General features: G+C 43.6%; 1 protein-coding gene across 2 annotated transcripts; it reads right to left on the bottom strand.

Annotated features, from left to right (window-relative positions):
- Positions 1 to 944: 944 nt before the first annotated feature.
- On the bottom strand, positions 945 to 17,641 carry DSCC1 (DNA replication and sister chromatid cohesion 1). 2 transcript variants are annotated; one of them, XM_045006846.1, is made up of 9 exons: positions 17,386 to 17,641; positions 15,691 to 15,859; positions 12,771 to 12,905; positions 8,086 to 8,192; positions 7,683 to 7,733; positions 6,115 to 6,167; positions 4,717 to 4,871; positions 3,634 to 3,782; positions 945 to 2,061 (listed from the first exon to the last, which is right to left on the bottom strand). In XM_045006846.1, exons 1-9 carry the CDS (start codon positions 17,553 to 17,555, stop codon positions 1,953 to 1,955), a joined length of 1,098 nt encoding a protein of 365 aa, XP_044862781.1. In that variant the 5' UTR covers positions 17,556 to 17,641; the 3' UTR covers positions 945 to 1,952. The 2 variants fall into 2 exon arrangements, with proteins under 2 accessions (XP_044862781.1, XP_044862780.1); XM_045006845.1 differs by having other exon boundaries at positions 7,683 to 7,821; positions 8,102 to 8,192; positions 17,386 to 17,640.
- Positions 17,642 to 22,471: the final 4,830 nt, after the last annotated feature.

The raw sequence follows: 22,471 nt of genomic DNA, 5'->3' as shown, positions 1-22,471 counted from the left end.
CTAAAAGCCAGCTTCTTTCCTGTTTGGCAGTCTGCTACAACTGATGAGAAAGTATATTGTAGTCTTATTAAAGTCAGCTGGCAATGAATATTATACATTCATTAAAGAGTGTTTAGACAAATCTGATCAGTTCTCTTAGTAACAACATCATGGCTTCCTACTGCTTTCCAGTAGACCACATTACCAAGTAAGTAGCACTGTAAATTTACATGGTGCTTTACAGAGTAAGGCATTATTTAAAATCCACAGGAAGAGTAATCTTGTATTAAGCAATTTAAAGTGATCCTTAACATGCTGACCAATCCTCTTTTATATTTTTGTGTTGAGGGTCTTCTGTGGGAAAATGGAACTGCTGAGAGGAAGGAGCACAAGTTGGGACTCCTGGGCCACACACTGCTCAGCCCTTGATGAGAAGAAAAAACAAAGCCCCCACACTCCTGCTTCACTAGCCTAACAATTAGGATATATAGTTCCTGAAACAGAGCCCTCAAATTCTGCCCTGAAGACCCAGTTTATGGAGAGTGTGAGATTTATTGTTCACTAAAGCCTTTTGGCATCCATATTATGTTGGGGATATTCTAGCAAAATGGAAAGACTGTCCTTCAATTTAAACTTTTTTTTAAAAAAGCTGACAACAGCAAGGTGGTGGCGCTGCACTTTATTCAGCTCTTACATTAGGATTCGAAGGATAAGTATACCCTATTTTAAGGGTTAAACCAGGTTATTTTATATATGTTTGTTCCCCTCTCCTCCTCCTTCCCCACTCATTGGCACATTAACCATCACGTGGTCTCCCACATGTATATGTAATGCCTTATGTGCATTCATAGTTTAAATAGCAAGCTACCTAAAGTATTACAATATTTCCATTTAATACTGAGATTTGCAAAGCTGTCAAATAGCAAACTGGGGTGCACAGGGTTACTAATAAATGACAAATGGAAATCCAGTTATAAAAAGCCTTTACAAAATTTAATTTGGCAACATTACAAAGAGTATGTGCTTCACAGCTCTACATTTCAAAAATATTTACATTTGGGTGGAAATGTTGCAGAAACTTTTTTTTAGGGTTCTCATATAGTCTAGATATGCAGTATACTACTACAAACAGTTTAATTTACCACTTTTAAAAATGTAAGCCTTCTGGTATGTTAATTTTGTCGACAATATTCCAGTGGTGAAGGACAGGTTACAGAAAGTTGCTGAGTCCATAACATGTCTGAGTAATTTGAGGGCATCCCCTTAGCATTATGTAACTTAAGGCAATTTTGCCTATAGTATTAAATTGTCAAGAACCCAGAACATTAAGTGCCTCATAATTCTGTTTCATGTTATCCACATTCAAAGACATGAACCCGAAGGACCACCTTCCAAAGGCCTGACCTGTAGTCCACAGTGGAAATGAGTAATTCACCTATAAGGCCAAATTTCTCATTTTACACACACAGCTCAAAACAAATATTGCTTATTGTTAACTAATACACTCTGACAGTTCAGTTTTTATAGCAAACAAACCAAGCATTCCACTTTGCTTTTGAAATACTATATTCAGTACTGTCACTGGAAATAATAAAAAAAAAAGGTAATAATTAGAGATATACCAATCTCCTAGATAGAGTTTATTTTGCTTCTAGAGTTTTAAGACAAACTACAAATTTCAGTTCAATACAAACAAATTTGTAAGTCTTCCTGGTTAAGTGGTGGACCCTAGATTCCAGCAATGTGTGTTTTTAGATTGTGGTAGAGCAATTATTTCCACAAAGATCTAAAATAAAGAATTCCACTGTCTTTGGTGTACAGTACTACACTTTTTTTTAAGCTGGCAGATCTTTCACAACAGTGACATTTCAAATTAGTTGATATTGCTACATAATTACAAATAATTCTGGTATGACCACCACCAGTTGTTATTCCTGGATGTATTCTTGATTCTTAAATAAGGTTGTTTCTTGTTATGAGATGGGTCTTCTAGTGTTATAAACTTTGACTCCATTCTGCATGGAAGAACGAGCATATTTGGTCAGAAGTGCAGCTACTGTTTGCTTCTCTGCACATAAGTCTCTGGAGAGAAAATAAAATAGTGGTGAAAACACTCTTCAGTAACTTAAAAAAAAGGTTATCAGGACAAACTATTTCAGTAACCTGTTTTCCTAACGTAGCAATCAGCCTGGCTAGAATGTTTGTTAATAAGCTATTGGTGTACTTCTCACAAAATGCTTTCAATCATCTAAAATTCATACCTCGGCATACCTTGCTGCATTTATGTAACTCCCAAAAGCATACTACATGCTTTACAAAACCCAAAAGATGGTTCCTACCTTGAACAGCTTACAGTCTAAAAAGGCAAAAGCCTAATTCTGTTCTCCATTACACCAGTATAGCTGTTTACACTATAGAGCCCATGCCGTCATAGCTATATCAGCATAGCCCTGTAGTATAAACTCAGATTACACTGGGGTTTCCTGTCAGTGTAGATACACACCACCTTCCTGAATTATGTTAGCTACGTCAACAAAAACACTCTTCAGTTCACATAGCTGTAGCTATACTGGGAATTGGCATAGCCATATTGGTCAGGGGTGTAGCTTTTTTCCCACACCCGATGGGCATAGCTGTACTGATAAATTTAGACCAGGGGTCGGCAACCTCTGGCACGCGGCTCGCCAGAGTAAGCACCCTGGTGGGCTGGGCCATTTTATCTGCCAAGTTGGCAGGTTCGGCCGATCGCGGCTCCCACGGGCCGCGGTTCGCCGTCCCAGACAAATGGGGGAGGCAGGAAGTGTCATGAGCGAGGGATGTGCTGGCCACGGCTTCCTGCCTCCCTCATTGTCCTGGGATGGCAAACCGTGGCCCGTGGGAGCCGCGATTGGCCGAACCTGCTAACGTGGCAGATAAACTGGCCTGGCCCACCAGGGTGCTTACCCTGGCAAGCCACGTGCCAGAGGTTGCTGACCCCTAGTTTAGACCAAGCCTGAGTCAATGGCATTACTTCAGATTTTACTCTGAACAGCAGAATTTGGCTCAAAGTTCTGAGGCAAGGACTTTTCTCTAAAGTCATAAATATTTGCTGCTAATCTTTCAATTTTCCCTCACTTTAAGTATTTCCTGACTATGCTCTTCTGATCCCTTCATCTTCCACTAGCCTGGCCGTCCTTTCTCCAGAGTGTGGTTCAACACCCACTGTGAATTCACAATCTCAATAATCTGCAAGAGAAAAGTTGTTACATAACTTCCAATTAAGATTTTGATTTCAAGACAGCTCATGTGTATGGGTCACAAAGTGTTCCTAAAGGGAGAAAAAGGCCTACTGGAAGACAGTTTATAACTTTTTATCCTTTGACTTCAGTGGGGGTAGAATTGTCCAAAGTCGATACAAAACTTCCATTTAGTTCAGTGGGGCGCAGGATTTCGTCCTCAATGTTCCCATTCACAAAGTACAGATAATACTTCTGAATGATTATACTGTAAGTATATTTTACTCATGTAGAATTTGCGAGAAAAATCTAGCACTTTAAGGTTTTATCAGCTATAGTTGTCCATGATGCAATCAAGTATATACTACAAGTACTACAGAAGGCTTTATGTACTTACTGTACTTTAAAACAGTATTATGCTTAGTAGTGAACTACTTACTGAATATATGGGGCAATATCTGCTTCTGTCCACTTTTCCCGAATGGTAAATAACTTGTTGAACCTTTCCTGGTTATCCTCAGGCAACTCTTCTACTTTTAGCAAGAAGATAGTCTCTGGTCTTGAGTTTCTGTCCAACAGAGCCAAACCCTATAGGGACAACAATTGGATGACAAATTTTAACACAGAAAACATGATCAAACCTCCCATCTCTTGTCTCATCAATGTGTGTTACTATTGCCATTTATCTCAGTATTTTTAACACCTAAACTGTACAAGAAGTAGCAATACTAAAAGCAAAATGGAAGCCCTCACAGTGCCTGCCATCATGAAGGAGGTAGTTCTCACATCCCTTAAGAGAGAGGAGTGTGTAAAAATACACAACTTGATATCCCACTACCACCTTCAACAAAATTTATATTGGTTGCAGCATGCTAGAATCATTAAAGGCTGTTGGACTTCTAGTTCTGTCTATATTGATAGTAGTAAACTCTAGATTTGAATTTTTTCCTCTATAGCTATGTGTATCAGGTTCAGGGACACAGCTAGGAGAGCACTGTCATGCTCCTACACTGCAGAGGTCCTAGGCAGTTTCACTTTACAGAAAACACCTCATAAGTGCTTTAATGCAGGACCAGGATGTTTCTCTCAGCTGCTGGCAAATACTGTTGAAATAAAAAATAAGAAGCCGGTTGTTCATGATTCATGTATAAGTCCTACACCAGGGGCAGGCAACCTGCGGCACGCAAGCTGATTTTCAGTGGCACTCACACTGCCTGGGTCCTGGTCACCGGTCCAGGGGGCTCTGCATTTTAATTTAATTTTAAATGAAGCTTCTTAAACATTTTAAAAACCTTATTTACTTTACATACAACAATAGTTTAGTTATATATTATAGACTTATAGAAAGAGACCTTCTAAAAATGCTAAAATGTATTACTGGCACGTGAAACCTTAAATTAGAATAAATAAATGAAGACTTGGCACACCACTTCTGAAAGGTTGCCGACCCCTGTCCTACACAATACACCAGTAAGAACATTCTGCTAATACATGAAACCAAATCCACTAGTTTAGTTTTTACCTTGAGCTGATCCAGCCTTGTTGTCAGCCCTTCAGGGACACTTTGTTGCCATACTTCTTGAAATTCTGCTAGATTGAATTTAACTGCATTTTGCAAGAGCATTTGTGCTGTAGCTGTGCATATTTTATCTGCATTCATTTCAAAATAAACTTCATCTGCAAAGGGAAAAAAAAAATTACACTCACAGGCTCTTACCTGCATTGGTATCAGGACATTTCTGTGCCTCAAATTTCCCCTCTGTTCTGCAGTCTCCCTCTCCTGGCAGGGTAATTTGTGCCTAAGTTTCCCCTCTGGCTGATTGAGAAATTTGATTATGTTTTACCCTCTGGCTAAACTAAAGTCCCCTTCCTTCCCAGGTAAACAAGAGTTAGAACAGAAACAAGTACATCCTTAGTCCTCTCCTGGCCCCAGCTTTTAGCCCTGTTGATCAGGACTAACATCAATAGACCTGCTCTCTCCTCAGGTGAAACAGTCCTTTTACGCTCCACCCCCATCTCTTTCACTCTTCTTTATGCAAGTCTGATATCAACAGCTGTTGGCACTCTCTGAGCTAAACAGTTCAGTAGTCCTCTCACTTCCCCAAGGTCCGTATCCTGGTCTTCTCCCTTGATACAGGGAAATGAAGAGGGTGAGGTGCACTTTCTCCCACTCTCTGAAAGACCTAGTCCAAAGCCCATTAAAAAAAAAAAAAAATACGTGCAAACCCTGGGTCTCAAGCTTACCTGCTTCACCTTCTCCCTTCCCAAGCTCCTCCTGCATCCAGGTCCTCTCACAGACTTCCAAGCCACTTCCTTGGGCTCAAACCAACCAACCCCTCCCATGCTCCTTGTCTAGAGATATCCCAACAGTCACTGCTGCTATAGTGCCATTCCCAGCGCCAGTAGTGGAGAGCTCCATGCCAGGTCTTGCCACTTCCCTGGTCTCAGCTTATACAGGTAGAGTGCCTTCTAAAGCTCTGCCTTTCCCAACACTCATTCCAACCCCACATTATGGTCTGAAATCAGAAACACTCGTGTTGGGCCTGTAGTCCTCTAGGAGCCACTATGCCCTACTACACAAGTTAATTCAAATGCCTGGATAACAAAATCCATCAGAAAAAAAAGTTCTTTAATGCTGTGCAACACATTTAAACTCAATCACAGAAATTATGAATTGGAAAGATCTACTAGCTTATCTCAGGCACCTCTCTGCTAATTCATGATTTTTCTCTAATGACACTAGTTTCCCTATCCCACAGTTTAGTAGACTTCACTGTTCTGGAAATTTTCCTTGATAATCAGCCTAAACATTTCTTAGCTCAGTGTTGGCCTCCCTACTCTCTTACATTTTATTTTAGTTACATAATTTATTAATTCTTAACCCTCCTTTCTTAATAAATGCATCCCTGCCATAACTTACCTTCATCAGTATATTTCATTCCATAACTTAAAAGAATATGTTGTATCATTGCTCTGAAAGAAAATGTTGAACTTTAAGATCTACTTTTATGCATTTCAGATTCATGGCAAAGGAATGCAGTTTGAAAAAATGTATTATATAAAGTTAATTACCGTACAATCGTTAAAAAAACACTACAAATACCTTCCCCCCTCCCACTAACACACTGAAACAGGGACAGGCAAGGCAAGGCAAGGCAAAAACAGGAAAGACAATACGGGATGGGATGTGCCGTTGTTCAGTCCACTGCCCCAGCAACTTCACCTCCCCCACCTCCCTAGTACCTACTCCCACATGCTTTGAAGAGGTGCAGAGGGAAGGAAGATAGACTCTTGCCTTCTCTCATTTTTCACTGGCAAAAAGCATCACAGAGTTTCACAAAGCACTGCAGTTATGTATAACATATTAATAAAAGGTATTTTATGGACCGGTTGCATCAAATTATAGCCTAACTTGTACTACTTTGCAGATTTTAGATAAAAGCAAAATGTCAGTATGGTTCCCCCCCCCCCCCCAAATGAAGTTCAACAAAAATTTATAAAGCCTCAGTTGGTAAGCACAATTCAATAGCCTTGTAATTTGAATGGAATGGCCTGTAAATATTTTAATACTATTCTATTAATATGATCACTGATATTTATTCAAATATAGCATTATACTACCAGAAGTACCAGTGCTTAACACAAAATGATTATGCAGGAGGTGCCCACCACAGATTTTTGCTTTTCCATGCTTCCTGAATGGTATTCCACCATGGGCAGCAGTTTGCCAATTAAGTAGTGGGTACAAACAGTATATACAATAGAGTGAACAGCACTTTAGCTGTTGTGTCAGTGTACATTTTAACAGTTATCACTAGAATCAGTGGATATTTATGCCTGCCATGAGACTGGAGTAGGATCTTTTGTAATCCTGACACATGTTATGTGACAGTGATCAGAGAACAGAGATTAGTCTAACCAGACCTGACGTGTCAGACCTTTACTGCATAAAATTACTCAGGGCCAAGCTATGCTCCCCTGGAGCACATAAAAAAATGGCAGGAGGGAAAAAAGGGTACAAGAAGCCCTCATTGTGCCCCATGCACAGCAAGGGACACAAGTGCAGCCCACATACTCCCTTTATAAAAGGACTGCCTCTCTATGGGACAAAAGATTCCTGCAAAACATGCGGAAACAGGCCATTGCCCTCTCTCACCTACATACCAGACAACAGAGGTGGCCAGAAGTATTTAGAGTGGGCAGGGGGAAAGTGCATCCCTTCCGCCCCAAGTAGGTTGTAGCAATGAATGTGTTCCAAACTATGAGCCAGTAGAGCTCCACACTGACCTCAGAGCAGGGCTGTACCTTGAAGGTGAAATGGATTTATGTTTTACAGAGTCAAAGAACTTCTAATCTTGAGCACTGTTTGTTGAATATAGTTATATTATAGGACTCCTCTATGGTAAGTGCAAATACTAATGATGATTAATATGAGTAACAGTAATTTGTTTTCTAGTGCTTTAACCACTAAAACAAAAAGATACTTACTCGGGTTCCAGGGGTCCAAGTTCTTGAAGACAGATACTTAAAGGAACCTTGCTAAAAGACCAAGATTCAGAATCTATTAGTTGAGTCACATGATTCAGAAGTTTCATCTCATAATCAAATTCTAGAACCCGCCAATATCCTGCCAAACAGAAGAAATATGTAATAATACTTTGTAATTCTGCTTCTCTGAAAATATCTTTCAGGATTCTCAAAAGATCTTTCAGGATTTTGAGTCTCAGCTCCCTTTCAAGGCACAAACAGAACACCAAGCTCTTAAAAGGTTATTTAAACAACTTTTAACAAGAGGAGAAAAAGGAACAGAATAGTAGAATGGAGCAGAGACCAGCATGTTCCTCACTAAGTTGATCCCATGTCTTATGCTGCAAAATAATGCATATCCTACCTATAGGGACAAATACCTTCAATTTTACAGGCGTTTATAACCTGCAACTGATGCAGTATTTCCTCCTCACTTGCTTGAATCCGATCTAGCAAGTCTTCCATTGTATACTGCAACATGCAAGAAGAAAAAAATGGGTTACCTTCAACCCTGTCTAAAGCTAATGTAAGCAGAGTCAGGATGAGCCCCACCCTGACATCTGGTGGTAAATTATGGGGAGTGCGGAAAGAAGTTTCGGTTATTTGCATGGGCACTCCCACCCCACTTAGCATACCGCAAAGCAGCATGGGATGATTATTTTCACAGCTGTGGGACCCCCAACTTCGTTGTTATTGGGGCAGGAGCAATGAAATGTTGTCACCCTGATTGGGTAAATGGGGAACTACAAAACTGTCTTGTGATGGGGGGTTTCATTGTCAGCAGGATAGCGCTTGCTAGACGGGGGACATGGGTTCCAAAACCCATTGGGGAGAGAGAGGCTGGGGACAGGTATCTGTACTTGGTGGTGCAGGCTCCTTGTGTGAGCCAGAAGCACCAGTTCCACCTATGCTTCTCTCCACTGTGGAAGTCAGAGTTAATTTTTGATTCCCTTAAGAATCTAGATGCAGGTTACTGAGCTGAATTCACTGGTACTGGGGCTCCCCTACATGAGCTGAAATCACTGAAGAGCTGGACTTGCTGAGCTGAGAGCACTGTGCTAATGAGTGGGGGAGCCTGAAGCAATACTGGCAGAGCGGAGTGGAGCAGTTTGTGCAGCCACTGGGTGAGTGGAGCTGAGCAGCTCGTGAGGACGGCTGGAGCGGATCACAGGACAGCTGGTGGACCAGAGCAGCTGGCAGAGTGGAGCAGCCCACAGAGTAAGCGGAGCTGAGCTGTTTGCGGGGACGACTAGTGGAAGCAGAACCCCACGAAGAGGCAGGGCAGTTGGCCCCAAACCACGTAAGGTGCCCCTTTCTACCTAGGCTGGGGAGGGGGACCTCTGCAAAGAGACTCTTGAACTCTGGGGCTGCCTGACCCGGGACAGAGACTTTTGAATTGTGGGACTTTTGGGACTGTGGGTGATTTGGGGGGTTGCTGGACTCTAGGGCCCAGAGAGAAGGACATGGCCCAAGTTGCTGGGGTGGGTCTTTGCTCACGGTTTGACCTATGAACTCTAGTTGAGGTATTTTCCAAATTTAATGCTTGTTGTTGTTTATCTTATGTAATTAAACCTTTTCTGCTACACCAAGAGTCTGTGCTTGCGAGAGGGGAAGTATTGCCTCCTTGAGGCGCCCAGGGGTGTGTGTAAGATTTTCCCAGGTCACTGGGTGGGGGCTCGAGCTGGTTTGCATTACGTTGTGGGGAAGGGACCCCTAGGTATTGAACCTGGCCCTTGCTGCTATCGTTTCAGCCTGGCAGAGGGGTTACACTAAATTGAAGTAAGTAAATATTACCTTATATAACTATGATGAAGATAAACATTATTTAGAACAGGGATGGAAGAACAGAGTGGAGGCTTGGGTTCTGCAGAGTTTTGAAGTCTCTTAAATTTACCACACTAGTTCAAATTTGCAAACAATCTTTTCCTGCAATTTAAACTAGTTTCTCCAAAGATCATTCAATTTAAAAAAAAACAAAAACATTCTTTCTAATTAAAGGAAGCCTTTGCACCATGTACCAGTGATATAAGACTACCTCCAGAAGTCAGACTAGCTCAAGTGGGCATCCTATGTAAGGTACCCATTTGCTTTTCATTCCCCCACTGTGGAGGATGGTCACTTTAAAATTTACAATATTCAAGCAGGTTTAAATTAGGCAAAACAAATTCTGAAATGTGAATGAGTTATCGCAATCATTGTTGTCAGCAAAACAATTTGCTTCACATCTGTCCAAATAATTGACAAACATGTTCTACTTGATTGCCCAAAATGCACTTCACCAGGTTTGTCTTTGTTATGCCTTTAAATTTTTTAAAAAGGCACATCTAATATTTAAGCTAATACTTAAGTTTTTGTTTTTTAAAAAAATTCCTGGCAGGAATGAATTGATTCATCTTAAGTACAGTAATCTGGTAGACTAGGAGAAGGCAAAATAGCAAACCACCACTAACTTTGGTGGACACCATCTTAATTTTGGGATAAAAAAAAGGTTCTCTTTTCCTCCATATTTCTCTTCTTTCCTGGTGATTGCTTTTTTCTCTTCCATGCTTCCTTCCTTTTCTATTAGGATGCATGCTGTAGTACCATGACATCTCAAACTCAGCAGTGTTGGGACTATGCCAATACTTCAACAGCTGACCTCCAAGCTAGGCTCAGGCACTTCAGGAAATGTTATTGGCAATTTAGCAGATGAAACAATACTCTCAGAGTTAGAATAGAATAAATGTCCTATAAAATGGTGTTTGAGAGCACTGCACTGCTGCATATGCTGTCTTTCAGATGAGAAGCAACCACCGAAATCCAGACCACTAATGCTCATTAAGCAGCCTGGGATTTCTATGTAAAAGTAGATATATGAACTCAAGTGTTTTAAGCAAGTTACATCTTAGGTCATTTATTCTGTCTAAATTTGACTGTAATTTCACTGGCAACAGTATTTTTCACTTTCTGCCTCACACTTTAGTGCTGCTGTACTTGGATACTAAACATTCGCTGTTTTACTTTAGCAGTGAAATATTTAAATGTAACAAACACTTCAGCAGTATGCTGTGTTATAGGAAACTCATGTTTTCATAATCTACTGAATTGCTCATTTTCATGCAGGAGGACAAAATAAAATAAAAAAAAAATCACTAGTTAGTTGCCCATGCCAAGAGAAATGCAACGAGTAAACAAGGAGCAAAGCAAAAATTCATTTAATCACTTGTATTGTGGTGGCATCTAGGGGCTGCAGTCAGAATCAGCACCCATAGCAAGGTGTAGCCTCTCCTCCCAGGGAACTTACAATCTAATTTAAAATTCCACAGTGTTATCTGTAACAGTTAAGAATCTTATGTTTAAAAAAAAATCATTTTTATTCCTTTAATATTCTATCTTCTGACCAAAATTCACAAGATAATTAGACAAAACAGACATGTTAAAAGTATTTTCTTTTAAATGCAGAGAAGTCTTAGATGTTACCTTTGAGCATTAATATCTGAAAGGATATTTGCATTATCATGCAAATGTAAGTTAGCTTTAAAACTAGTCAGCTAATAGATCATATGTAAATGTTCAGAAACTGTATTTTACTCCATCTTTATTTAATATTTCCTCAAGACCTGCACTATGTTTTAGGTCAGCTGATTCATACCTCTCATTCTTACCATTCTTGATGTCTGAACTGGCTTTTATAAAGGCAGAACTTGCATGTTAATAGCAAAATAAAACCCATCACTGGCAGTACAGTTCTGTAATTACATTTGCCTTGGGAGTAATCTCAACCATTTCTCCCTCCACTTCCACCATATCACCCTTGCTATTCTACTTCTCTTCCTTCCCATATCATTTTACTTCCCTTTCCTTAGTGGTGAGTGCCTTTTACATAGGGTAAGTGATGAAGTCACAAGAAGCACAAGTAACTGTGGGAAAAGCCACTACACTTGATAGTCACATAACATTTGGGCAATTTAGATAGCCAGTTCCTTAAGATTTCAAAATGGACATTACCAGTCCCTCCTCCCCCCAACTTCTGGCTTCATTTTGCTGGCTTAGTGCAGAAGTCTTTCCCCTGCAGGAGGGGGACAGTAATTCTCACTACCCTCTAGTCAAATGGTTTTCAAACTTTTTTAGTTGAAGAAAACTGTTGATGTCCGTTACACAGTGGAGCTGGGAATGAGGAGTTCAGGGTGTGGGAGGGGGTCAGGACTCTGGGCTGGGAGAGCAGGCTCTGGGGTGGGGCCAGGGATGAGGGCTTTGCAGGAGGGGGCTCTGGGTTGGGGGGTGGGGGCTCAGGGCTGGGGTAGGGGATTGGGGTGCGCAGGCTTACCTGTGGCAGCTCTCAGTTAGCAGCGCACCAGGGGAGCTAAGGCAGGCTTCCTGCCTATCCTGGCACTGTGGACCGCGCTGCGCCCCGGAAGCGGCCAGCAGCAGGTCCGGCTCCTAGGCTGAAGCTGCTCCGCAAGGTTCTTGCCCGCAGGCGCTCCCCACCCACTTCCCATTGGCCAGGAAACAGAGTGCGGAGCCCCGTACCCCCACCCCACCTAGGAGCCGGACCTGCTGCTGGCCGCTTCCGGGGCACAGCGCTGTATCAGAATAGGTAGGAACTAGCCTGCCTTAGCCAGGCAGCACCACCAATGGGACTTTTAACGGCCCAGTCAGCAGTGCTGACCAGAGCCGCCGTGACCCAGCGCCTTACATTCCGCGACCGAGTATTGGGTCGCAGCCCGCAGTTTGAAAACCACGCTCTAGTCTACACAAAAAAGGAAGACTCTGTTTCTTCTCACTACCTTTCTTTTTTTTCTGCGTACCATCAGGCAAACAGCCTACTGACTGCAGCCAGTAACACTGCTAGCAATTCCTGACTAGGCTAGCATGCCAGGCTGTCTCAAGCAGGGAGAAAAAGCAGCTCAGAGCAGGACTGTGTACAAGTGCATAGTTCTGCATAATTAAGTAAAATTGGGTGCAAAGGCATTTTTTCTAGTTAAGAATGTAGCTTTACTAGGCTTTTATATCATTACCAATTACAAAGGAAAAGTAAAAAGAAGGAAGTGATTTAGTTAACAGGCTTACCTTTGAGTCAGTCAGAGCTTTCTCTCTCTCACTGTCTGGCCCTTCATAAGGATTTTCCATTAGAAGTTTCTTTAGTTTCTTTAGTTTAGGTCGACATTTCCTTAATTCCCAGTAATTATTGGAGAAACCAGCAATCTACAGAAAGAAATTAAATGTTCGGTGACTCATTTAATTTAACACTGTCAGCCAAAGTAACTTGCAGAGAATAATCAGCAATGAATTTTACAGAGGTCACGTAAAAAAAAAAATCAAGATTTGTATTAAGAGATTGTTCCTCTTTTCTAAAGAAGAGTAGGTAGAAATATTCTCCACACTGAAGTCCATTATTGGTAATAAGAGTTAGAAGTCTGTAGTTCAGTAATAAAAGCATACCTGCTGTCTACATGACAAAGAAACCAGCTGGTCTCTACATACAGACAATACCTGCTCAAGGCAGGATAATTAAAGTCCTGTCAATTTCACCCCTTCCAACATCTGTTCTTTTCTTCTTAATACCTCAGTCTTGCTGCTCTCCACAAGCCATCTTTTTATTCTCCTTCTCTCATCTTTCCAATTATTTCCCACATTCTTGAACTCCTAGTTAATGGATATTTTACCACACAATGAATGAAGAAGGGAGCTATGACTCATCACTTCTTTAAACATGCATCTTGGGAAAGAAGATGTTCGCTACACAGCTATGTAAGTCAGATACATGCACTAAGCGTGCCCAGAGGTCATTGTTAAAAATACTGCACACTTCTTTTCCCGAGGCCCTGAAAAAGAGGTTTACCAGTGACACCATGGCAGGGTTTGGAGCCAAGGTGGGTGGCTCCCTTTCCCAAGATATCTTTACATAGACAGGACATGACAGAAGCTGAGTGGGGCAACCGACAGAAGAACTGCCTTCATTCCCTAATCTACCACATAGGGAGAACCGAAAGCAGAGGTGTAACTGATATAAGGCCTCCCATCTTCTAAGCTCACTAGGCTCTTCAGAGGAATCTCAGGGTGCATTGGTACATCTCTGAAGCATACCTTGGGCATCCCCCAAAAGTCCTACTGAGGAGTTCAGATGATAGGAGGCCTTAATCAATGCTCTGCTGTTGAAGAGGCCATCAATCAGACAGGTGAGAGCACAGAACGGGGAAGGCACAGCAGGCTGCAAGCTCATTTAGTGGTATTGCTCTCAGATCCAGCCCCAGCCCCTACCCCTGTATGAAAAATCCTGTTAATAGCTGGAGTAACAGAAAAGCTCAATTTTTTTAAAATGTATTTTAAAAAGTCAGGATTTTAAAGATGTTCTATCAAATTTGATTTTTAAGTAAATTTTTTTAAAATTGTCCTTTTAACTACTGAAGCTAGATTGTCAATTAAAAAAACCAAAACACTACTACTCGAGAAAGCAGCCTAGATACAAAATGCTGTATCCAAATTCTGTTTGGAAATCTTAGACTTTTTTTTTTGTTTATAGTTTTTGCCCATTAGTTTATTTAAATAAATATTAGTTTATGACCTCAGTTCTCCAGCTCTTTTCACATGCAATGGCAATTACACAAGCAGAATAACTACAACATTTGGGTCTTTTTTTCTGTGCTTATTTTTCATTTCTTTTCAAATCTCTCAGAGAAGATAATAGTCCTGGTCATTTAGTGGTAGAAAAATATGCTAACACATGTGAGTTCATAGCCAGAGCTAGTTGCTCACCCTGGACAAACATAGCAGAATGCTCAGACCCTTTGAAAGGGAGTGCTTGCTCCCGAGTGATCATCTCTTTGGACTGATGTATGAGCCTATCAATACTTCTTCCAGAAGAAAGGTAATTTATCCTGTATCAGAGGGGTAGCCGTGTTAGTCTGGATCTGTAAAAGCAGCAGAGAGTCCTGTGGCACTTATAGACTAACAGACGTATTGGAGTATGAGCTTTCGTGGGTGACTGATACGTCTGTTAGTCTATAAGTGCCACAGGACTCTTTGCCGTAATTTATCTTATTATTTGTATTATGGTAGCACTTTCAGGCCCCAATCCCATTGTGTTTAGCACTATGCACACATAACAAAAAGAAAGTACCTCCCACAAAGAGTTTGCAACCTAAGCAATATAACTATACACTACAACATGTTTGGGAGGGTCTTAGGAAAGATCCCAACCAAAAAAAACCAAAAGTGATTTGACAAAAAGTTATCTTGGTGCATGTGATTTAAAAAAATCATTACAGAACATAGCAAGACTGAATTTGGAGGAATATTACTTTCTTGTTAATCTACTTTGTTTTGAATGGACTTTTTCCTACCAGCAGAACTGCGGACTTTGTGGAATAAATGATGTTCTGATTGTTCTAGGACTGGAGAAGGAGGGTGACTCCTCCTTAGTGATGTCATTATACCCACTGCACAAAATTAAGAGCAAATGATAATATTTTCCTAACCATTTTTAGGAAAATTTGATTTATTACATTTGCTTCAAAAGGGCAGAAACAATGAATTCTTTAAACTCATAATTCTAAAATCCTCCACCCCACAGAATCTTTCCAGATGCAACAGTTAGGATAGAAGAGTCATCTCTGAAGATTTTTTGTTAGACTATGGAACTAAGAAAGTGCAGCACAATCTGCCTTTCAGGGTAGGCTATTTAAACAGGCACTCTACTAATGTAAAAGTGTCAATTTGCTCTGTGTCTTATATTTAAGACAGCTCACTTGAGTGAAGGAGAAAATATCTATTCTTTCAAGTTACTTAGCACCATGAGTACTTACTGCACCACCAGAAATAGACTTTATGCTTGGATCTGTTAAACAGATGATAAGTAAAGCCAGGATAGACAAGTTTTATGTTAATACACTCATGCTGATCATTTGCAATTGTAAGACACTATAATAACATGCACGTTAGATGTAACACTAATGTGAAAAATAGACGATAAGGAAACAAAAGAATATACCTGGGTGTGAATGATATTACATGATGCTTGATCTCCAAGCAGCTGTTCTGGAGTTTTACAGCCAGGGATAAACAACAGCATATTTGAAGTATCTGCTATTTTCATATCATAAGTTTTATCTTTACTGCACAGCACAGCCTGTTCATCTTTTTCACCACGGATCACTAGGCTGGAAAAAAAAGTTCTTGTTTTTAAATGCAAAAATAGCAAAGGAATACTCATCTTTATTTACAGATGACATAACATTTCAAATACATTAAAAGTACACCTCTATCCCGATATAACACTGTCCTCGGGAGCCAAAAAATCTTACCACATTATAGGTGAAACTGCGTTATATCAAACTTGCTGTGATCTGCCGGAGTGCGCAGTCCCGCCCCCCTCGAGCACTGCTTTACTGTGTTATATCCAAATTCGTGTTATATTGGGTCGTGTTATATCGGGGTAGAGGTGTATTGCTAACCAGGTGGCAAGTTGCAGTTATTATGACTACTGATACCAACTGGAATATCATATCTACAGGTTGTGACATACAGTTAGCTTAATCATATTACCATTACCCCTTCCTCCTTCCCACACCACTTTCTCATTTGTTCATTTCACCCACTTTCTTAACTTTTAAATCTTGATCCTGCAAGCTCATATACATGACCAACACCGCACTGAAGTCCCTGTCGCTCCCAGCTTAACTCAGGCCACTGGGTAATGGCACAACTACTCGTCTAATACAAACCCAGACCTATTAACAGTGTAACTTTGAATGTTCTTCAGAAAAAAATTCTGCTTACATATGATTTTTAACATTTTCTTACACTTTTGCCTTGGAACAGCAGTTCTCAGGGGGCCTTGATCAGGTTTCAGGGGTCCTCCATGCACCATCAGTATTAGATTCACTGAGGCACAGGGCAGAAAGCCAAAGCCCCTTCACCCCACCACCCCAGGCTGAAGCCAACGCCTGAGCAGCTTAGCTTCATGGAGCCCCGGGCAAGTGCCCTGTTTGCTACCATTTATATGCACAACAGGTGTGGTGGTACAGCTGGGCCATGGAGATTTTATAGCAAGTTGGGGGGGGGTCTCAGAAAGAAAAAGGTTGAGAACCCCTGCCTTAGAGGACAACTGTAGTCAAATGAAGGGGTTTTCAAACCTTTTACCAACCACAACCCCCAAGCCACTCACACTTTCTCCCAGGGCCCCATGCTTGAGTCCTCTGTGACCCCCAAAACCAGAATACATCCCATTGTCTACACCAAAAGCAACTACCCAGAACCACAAAAAACAAATGTTCACACGTACGCATGTCATGAATAGTCCTATTGAGCTCAAAAGAACTATTCACAGGCAGAAATGTTTAGAAGTTGAGAGCCACATTTTCATTAATTGTGCTATGCATGGGAAACGGATATGTCCTAGGCAGCCAAAAATTGATTTCACATTTTAACAAACATATAAATTAAAAAAATTAATAATATAAATTTAAACCCCGCCCAGCCAAGATGTGCAGGGGGCCCAGGGAGGCTTTCGGTTCGGCAAATTGTACAGATGCCTTTTAACCGGGATCTGCCCCTTCATCCCCGCGTTGACACGATCGCCTGGCAAGGTCCCGGCAACCTCCCCATCCCTATCGTTCCTGCCCGCCCGCCAGGGGGCGCTGCAAGCCCGGTCCCCCGCGAGTCCCAGGCCGGGCCATTTCCGCACCTGTGCCCCGCCTCCAGCTCGGCGCAAAGGCCCGGCTCGAGCTGCAGCAGGCAGCACTCTCCGGCGCCGGCGCGGGGGCTGAAGCTGAGGCAGTGCACGGGCGGCAGCAGCTCCGCCGGGTTCAGCTTCGCGATATGCAGCGTGGCCTCCGCCTCCTCGCGGCTCCGCATCCTGCCCGGCGCCGGGCTCCCCGCTCAAAGGGACGGGCCAGCGGCGCGCGGCAAACGGTTCCAAAAGCGCGCGCGCGCCTAAACACAGCGCCCCCCACCACCACCTCCACGCGCCGCGCTTGGGCGGGGCCATGAAGAGGGAGAGAGCCGGGCGAGGAGTCACGTGACCCCTAGTGTGCGAGAAGGGGGTTGGAGGCGTGCGGCGGCGTCTAGCTGAGAAGGGGCAAGTATGAGCGCGAGCTCTGCCCCTAACCTATGGTTGGGGGAAGCACAAACGCGCGTGCGCGACTTGGGTTCCAGCGATTCTCTGGTTCACGCACTAATACCCCCTGCAGAGGAGGTGCGGGCGGTGGAGTTGAGGTGTGAGGAGTAAAGGGAAAAGAGCTTCCCCCATCCTGCTGCCTCCTCCCTAAGAGGAGGGCTGCCCTGTGCTCATCTCCCCGGCTTTCCCCTTTAGCTGCACGGAGGTTCCCTGCAGAAGCTGGGGATGGGCGACAGGATGGATCACTTGATGATTACCTGCAGGGCCAGCTTTAAGCCGGTTCCCTGGAATTGGGCCCCGCGCCTAAGAGGGCCCCATGCCTTAGGCGTCCTTTTAAATGTTTATTATTATTTTTTACTCACCCGGTGGCGGGGGGGAGTCTGCTCCTGGACTTCAGCGGCAGGGGGTCCTTCGGTGCCGCGGAAGACTCAGAGTGGAACACCCCCCGCAGCCGAAGTGCCGCCGAAGCCCCGGACTGCTGCTGGGTATTCAAATCGGCCCTGATTCCCTGTTCTGTTCATTCCCTCTTAGGCGGGCACTGGCCACTGTCAGAGACAGGCTACTGGGCTAGATGGACCTTTGGTCTGACCCACTATGGCTGTTCTCATGTACGTGCAGATGGTTCTCGAGCTAGCTCTGTCCCTGAGCGCCTGTTTCCCAGTGAAGACATAATCTGTAACAGAGAAGGGCACCAGAGAAATGTGGCCCCCAACCCATTGTGTTCCCTTTGGCCTCACTGCCTCCCATTGCACTTCATTGATACATGTTTTGGGGGGCCCTGAGCTTAGGGGAGTTGATACAATTCCCCCCCTCCGCCCCCTTGTTAGACTCCCATATAAGGGGAGCAGCTGTTTGTTGACTGCCCTTTGATTCCTATTTGGAGTCACACGCCATGTGAGGTACCTAACCACAATTAATGGTAGCAAGGTGGAGAGAGATTTTCTGATCACCGTGGGCAGTGGTCATGGCTCTGATGGGCTGAATCCCTGAAAATCAGAATTACAAAGCAGGAAAAATAACCATGATGCTGGTGAGGCCCTTCCAGCAACAAACAACAGAAGTTGTTTTGCTGTTGCCGTTAACACCAACATCTCCTTTGAAAGACTGTGGTGAGCAAAATCTCAGGTTCTGTTTCCAGTTCACTTTCCTTTATACCATGAGGAGGAGCTATTGACAAAGACTAAGTGCAGGTCAGACATAGGACAAACATCTATAGCAGCTTTTGCCACTAGGTAGCTTGCCAAGTGCAATGTCACATGAGACTTGATCAGCATAGAGAAAACAGAGCAAGGGTGAAAACAGACTTCTGTGGTGACCCTTTTAATCCTATGATTCTATGAAATGAGGACAGCTGTTCCTCAAAGAGCTTGCATACTAGCAACAGGAGCAGAAAAGATGCCTCCACAAGGAACTGCTATTCAATGGGGCCAGATTAAGGAATCTGGAATCTTTTCCCCTAGTTCCCATGTTCCAGAGAAACAAGAGGCCACTCTCCTTCTGGAAGCAGAGGCCCATCTCTCATCTTGGGATCAACAGGTGCCAGCCCCTCTCCCATTGAAACTGACAGGGCAGCAGCAGATGGATCTCCTTTACCATCCAGGAGTGACAACAGGGGTTTCCACTTCCCCTCGGAGAGGCTGTGGTGGCACAGGGTGGCTCAATACTTACCCCAATAGCTGGGGTTTATCTCCACAGGTTCATGAGTTCACTGTGCATACTTCATTTTTCTGCCACACTTTTCTGGGGTGGTGTTAAAGGCCCCTAAAGCAGTGGGGTGGGAGTTAACACCCCCGTAGAAGTAAATGGGGTAGTTTGGTGCCCTCAGTGCTACTGGTTTGGTTCTGTTCAGACTGAGGCTGAGGTCCCTGCATTGGTTATATTTGTTTCATGTTCTCAAGTTTTTCTTCATATCATAACCATGAGGGCTAGAAATGTAGGGCGTGTCTACATGGAAAGGTTGCACCAGTCTAAATCCCTTTTTAAAATGAGATAGTTAAAGTGGCACAAACCTCTGTGTACACGCTCGTTTTAGATTGACTGGTTTGTTTTGGTTTAATTTAAACCCGATCCCAACCAACTTAAGCTAAATCAACTAAAGCCACTTTTAGAAATAAGTGTTCACACAGGGGTTGCCCAGTTTTACAATATTGCCTTAAATTCACACATTAGGTTATGCTGGTGCAATCAGCAGTGGATTACTTCACAGGCCAGCTGGGCTCATGCCCAGGGGCCCCAGCCAAATTGGGGGCCCCCAGGAGTACCAGAGCTCTGACCATACCTCCTGCTTGTCTACACTAAACAGTTCTGTCGACAAAAGTCAGCTTTCATCAACAAAACAGTGGAGGTGTACACATTAAATGCTCCTCCCAATGATGTAACTCCCCTGCTTTGTAAAACCACCTTGACAAGCGGCACAGAGCTTTTTGTGACATAGTTAGAGTGTAGACACCTTTAGTCTCTAAGATGCAACAAGGACTCCTCGCTGTTTTTGCTGATACAGACTAACACGGCTACCACTCTGAAGCCTGTCACTTGGTTATGTCACCTTAATTGGCCTCCAGGAGATACCCCACAATGCCCATCATGACCACTCAGGCCAGCAGTTTGAACTTAGTTGCCCTGAAGGTACACAGGTATGCACCCTTTCCCCATTAAAAGGCCTGGGAATTTTTGAAATTCCTCTTCCTGTTTGCTTGGCTTGTTCACACAGCATCTTCCCAGTTGACCATGCCGGCTTTACACAGCAGACTATCTCCTGCATGGAGCACACCAGAGCAGTTGGACCTACTGAGTATTTGGGGAGAGGAGGCTGTGCAGCTGCAGCTTCGCACCAGCCATAGGAATGTTGATACCTATGGGCTGATTGCTAGTGGCATGCAGGAGAAGGGGCACGAAAGGGACACGCAGCAGTGTCGTGCTAAAATCAAGGAGCTGAAGCAGGCATACCAGAAGGCAAGGGAGGCCAATTGCCATTCTGATGTGACACCGAAGAGATGCCATTTCTATAAGGGGCTGCATGCCATCCTGGGCAGCAACCCCACCTCCACTGCCAAGAGCCCTATGGAAACTTCGGGGGGGACTGGAGCCAGCAGCGAGCGGACTCAACCCAGATAAGGAAATGGCAGAAGAGGAGGTTGAATTGGAGGATGATGTGGAGCACACATCAGGGTCGTCCGGTGGTACGGCAAGTCAAGATCTCCTTTCCACTCCAGAGGGGTTTAACCAGCCCCTGCACTCCAGCTCCGGCCCACAGGATGCAGGAGATGGGTGCTCTGGTAAGTTGTTTTTGCTCTGACCCTGCATGGTGAGAGGAAATTGAGCTCTCATGTACTTTGTTATATGCTAGAGGAGGGATAAGGGACAGAAATAAACAACAGTGCCTGTCCATCTACGCAGTGGGGCCATGGTGGAAATTTTTTAATATACACAGTGATGTCACAGGAATCCTCCATAGAGGTCTCTAGGAAATTTTCCTGTAGGTATTCTTCAATCCTCTGCTGAAAGTTCTTTGGGAGAGCTGCCTTGTTTCTCCGCACACTGTAGGAAAGTTTGCTGCAGCACCCGGCAATTATTTCTGCAGGAACCAGAGCAGCACACAGGTGAATGGCATACCCTGGCATCCTGGGTTACCTTTAGGAGTGAGATATGGGATTTGATTACCCTAGCCCAGGGATCGGCAACCTTTGGCACGCGGCCTGCCAGGGTAAGCCCCCTGGCGGGCAGGGCCAGTTTGTTCACAGGTTCGGCCGATCGCAGCTCCCACTGGCCTTGGTTTGCTGCTCCAGGCTGCAGGAAGCGCCGTGGGCCGCAGGATGCACTGACTACTGCTTCCCGCAGCCCCCATCATAGCCCCCTGACTTAAGGGACATTGGTTAGATTTAAAATTTTAATGTATATTCTTACTTTGTTACTAACTCTTGAATACAACAATTGAAACAATTGTGGAAAAATAATTAGATTTTTCTATCACTTTTTGTAGTTCACCAAGCTTGGAATAGATCATTTAACTTTGGAAAGATGCTACTAGGGCAAGGCCCTGTGAGTTTGTACTGTGCCTGCCTGGGGCTCTGAGTGTTACCGCACTACAAAAAATAGACTAGAAACTAATCTTAAACAGGAGTGAAACAGACACTTTCAAGTAACTTTCACAGTATTGCCAATCCCAAATTCTCAAAAATCATGAGATTATGTAAAAATAATAGATTTGGTGTTCTTATTTGCCTTCTGCTTTTTGAGCCTTTAGGGTGCACTGGGGTCACATTTTGATGCTTTTTCCACAGCCACGAGAGCTAGAAACTTCATTTTTAAAGAAAAAATGAAATCAGTACATATCCACTTGACTCCAGGAGCTGGGATGTTAAGGAAAACAATCCTTATCATGAGACTCATGACAAAATCATTAGAGTTGGCAACACTAGCCTTTAAATCAGAGGTGGGCAAACTACGGCCCGCGGGCCACATCCGGCCCGTGGGCCACATCCGGCCCGTGGGACCATCCTGCCTGGCCCCTAAGCTCCTGGGCCGGGTGGCTAGGCCTTAGCCCCTCCCCTGCTGTCCCTCCTCCCCAACAGCCTCAGCTCACTCACTCCACCACTGGTGCAATGATCTCCTGGGGCTGTGAGCTCCTGGGGCAGCGCCACTGCAGAGCCTGGCC

This window comes from Mauremys mutica, chromosome 2 (genome assembly GCF_020497125.1).
Source record: "Mauremys mutica isolate MM-2020 ecotype Southern chromosome 2, ASM2049712v1, whole genome shotgun sequence".
In the NCBI taxonomy this organism is placed as follows: domain Eukaryota; kingdom Metazoa; phylum Chordata; order Testudines; family Geoemydidae; genus Mauremys; species Mauremys mutica.
The sequence above is the reverse complement of the archived record's forward strand: the minus strand, read 5'-3'. Positions and strand labels throughout refer to the sequence as shown.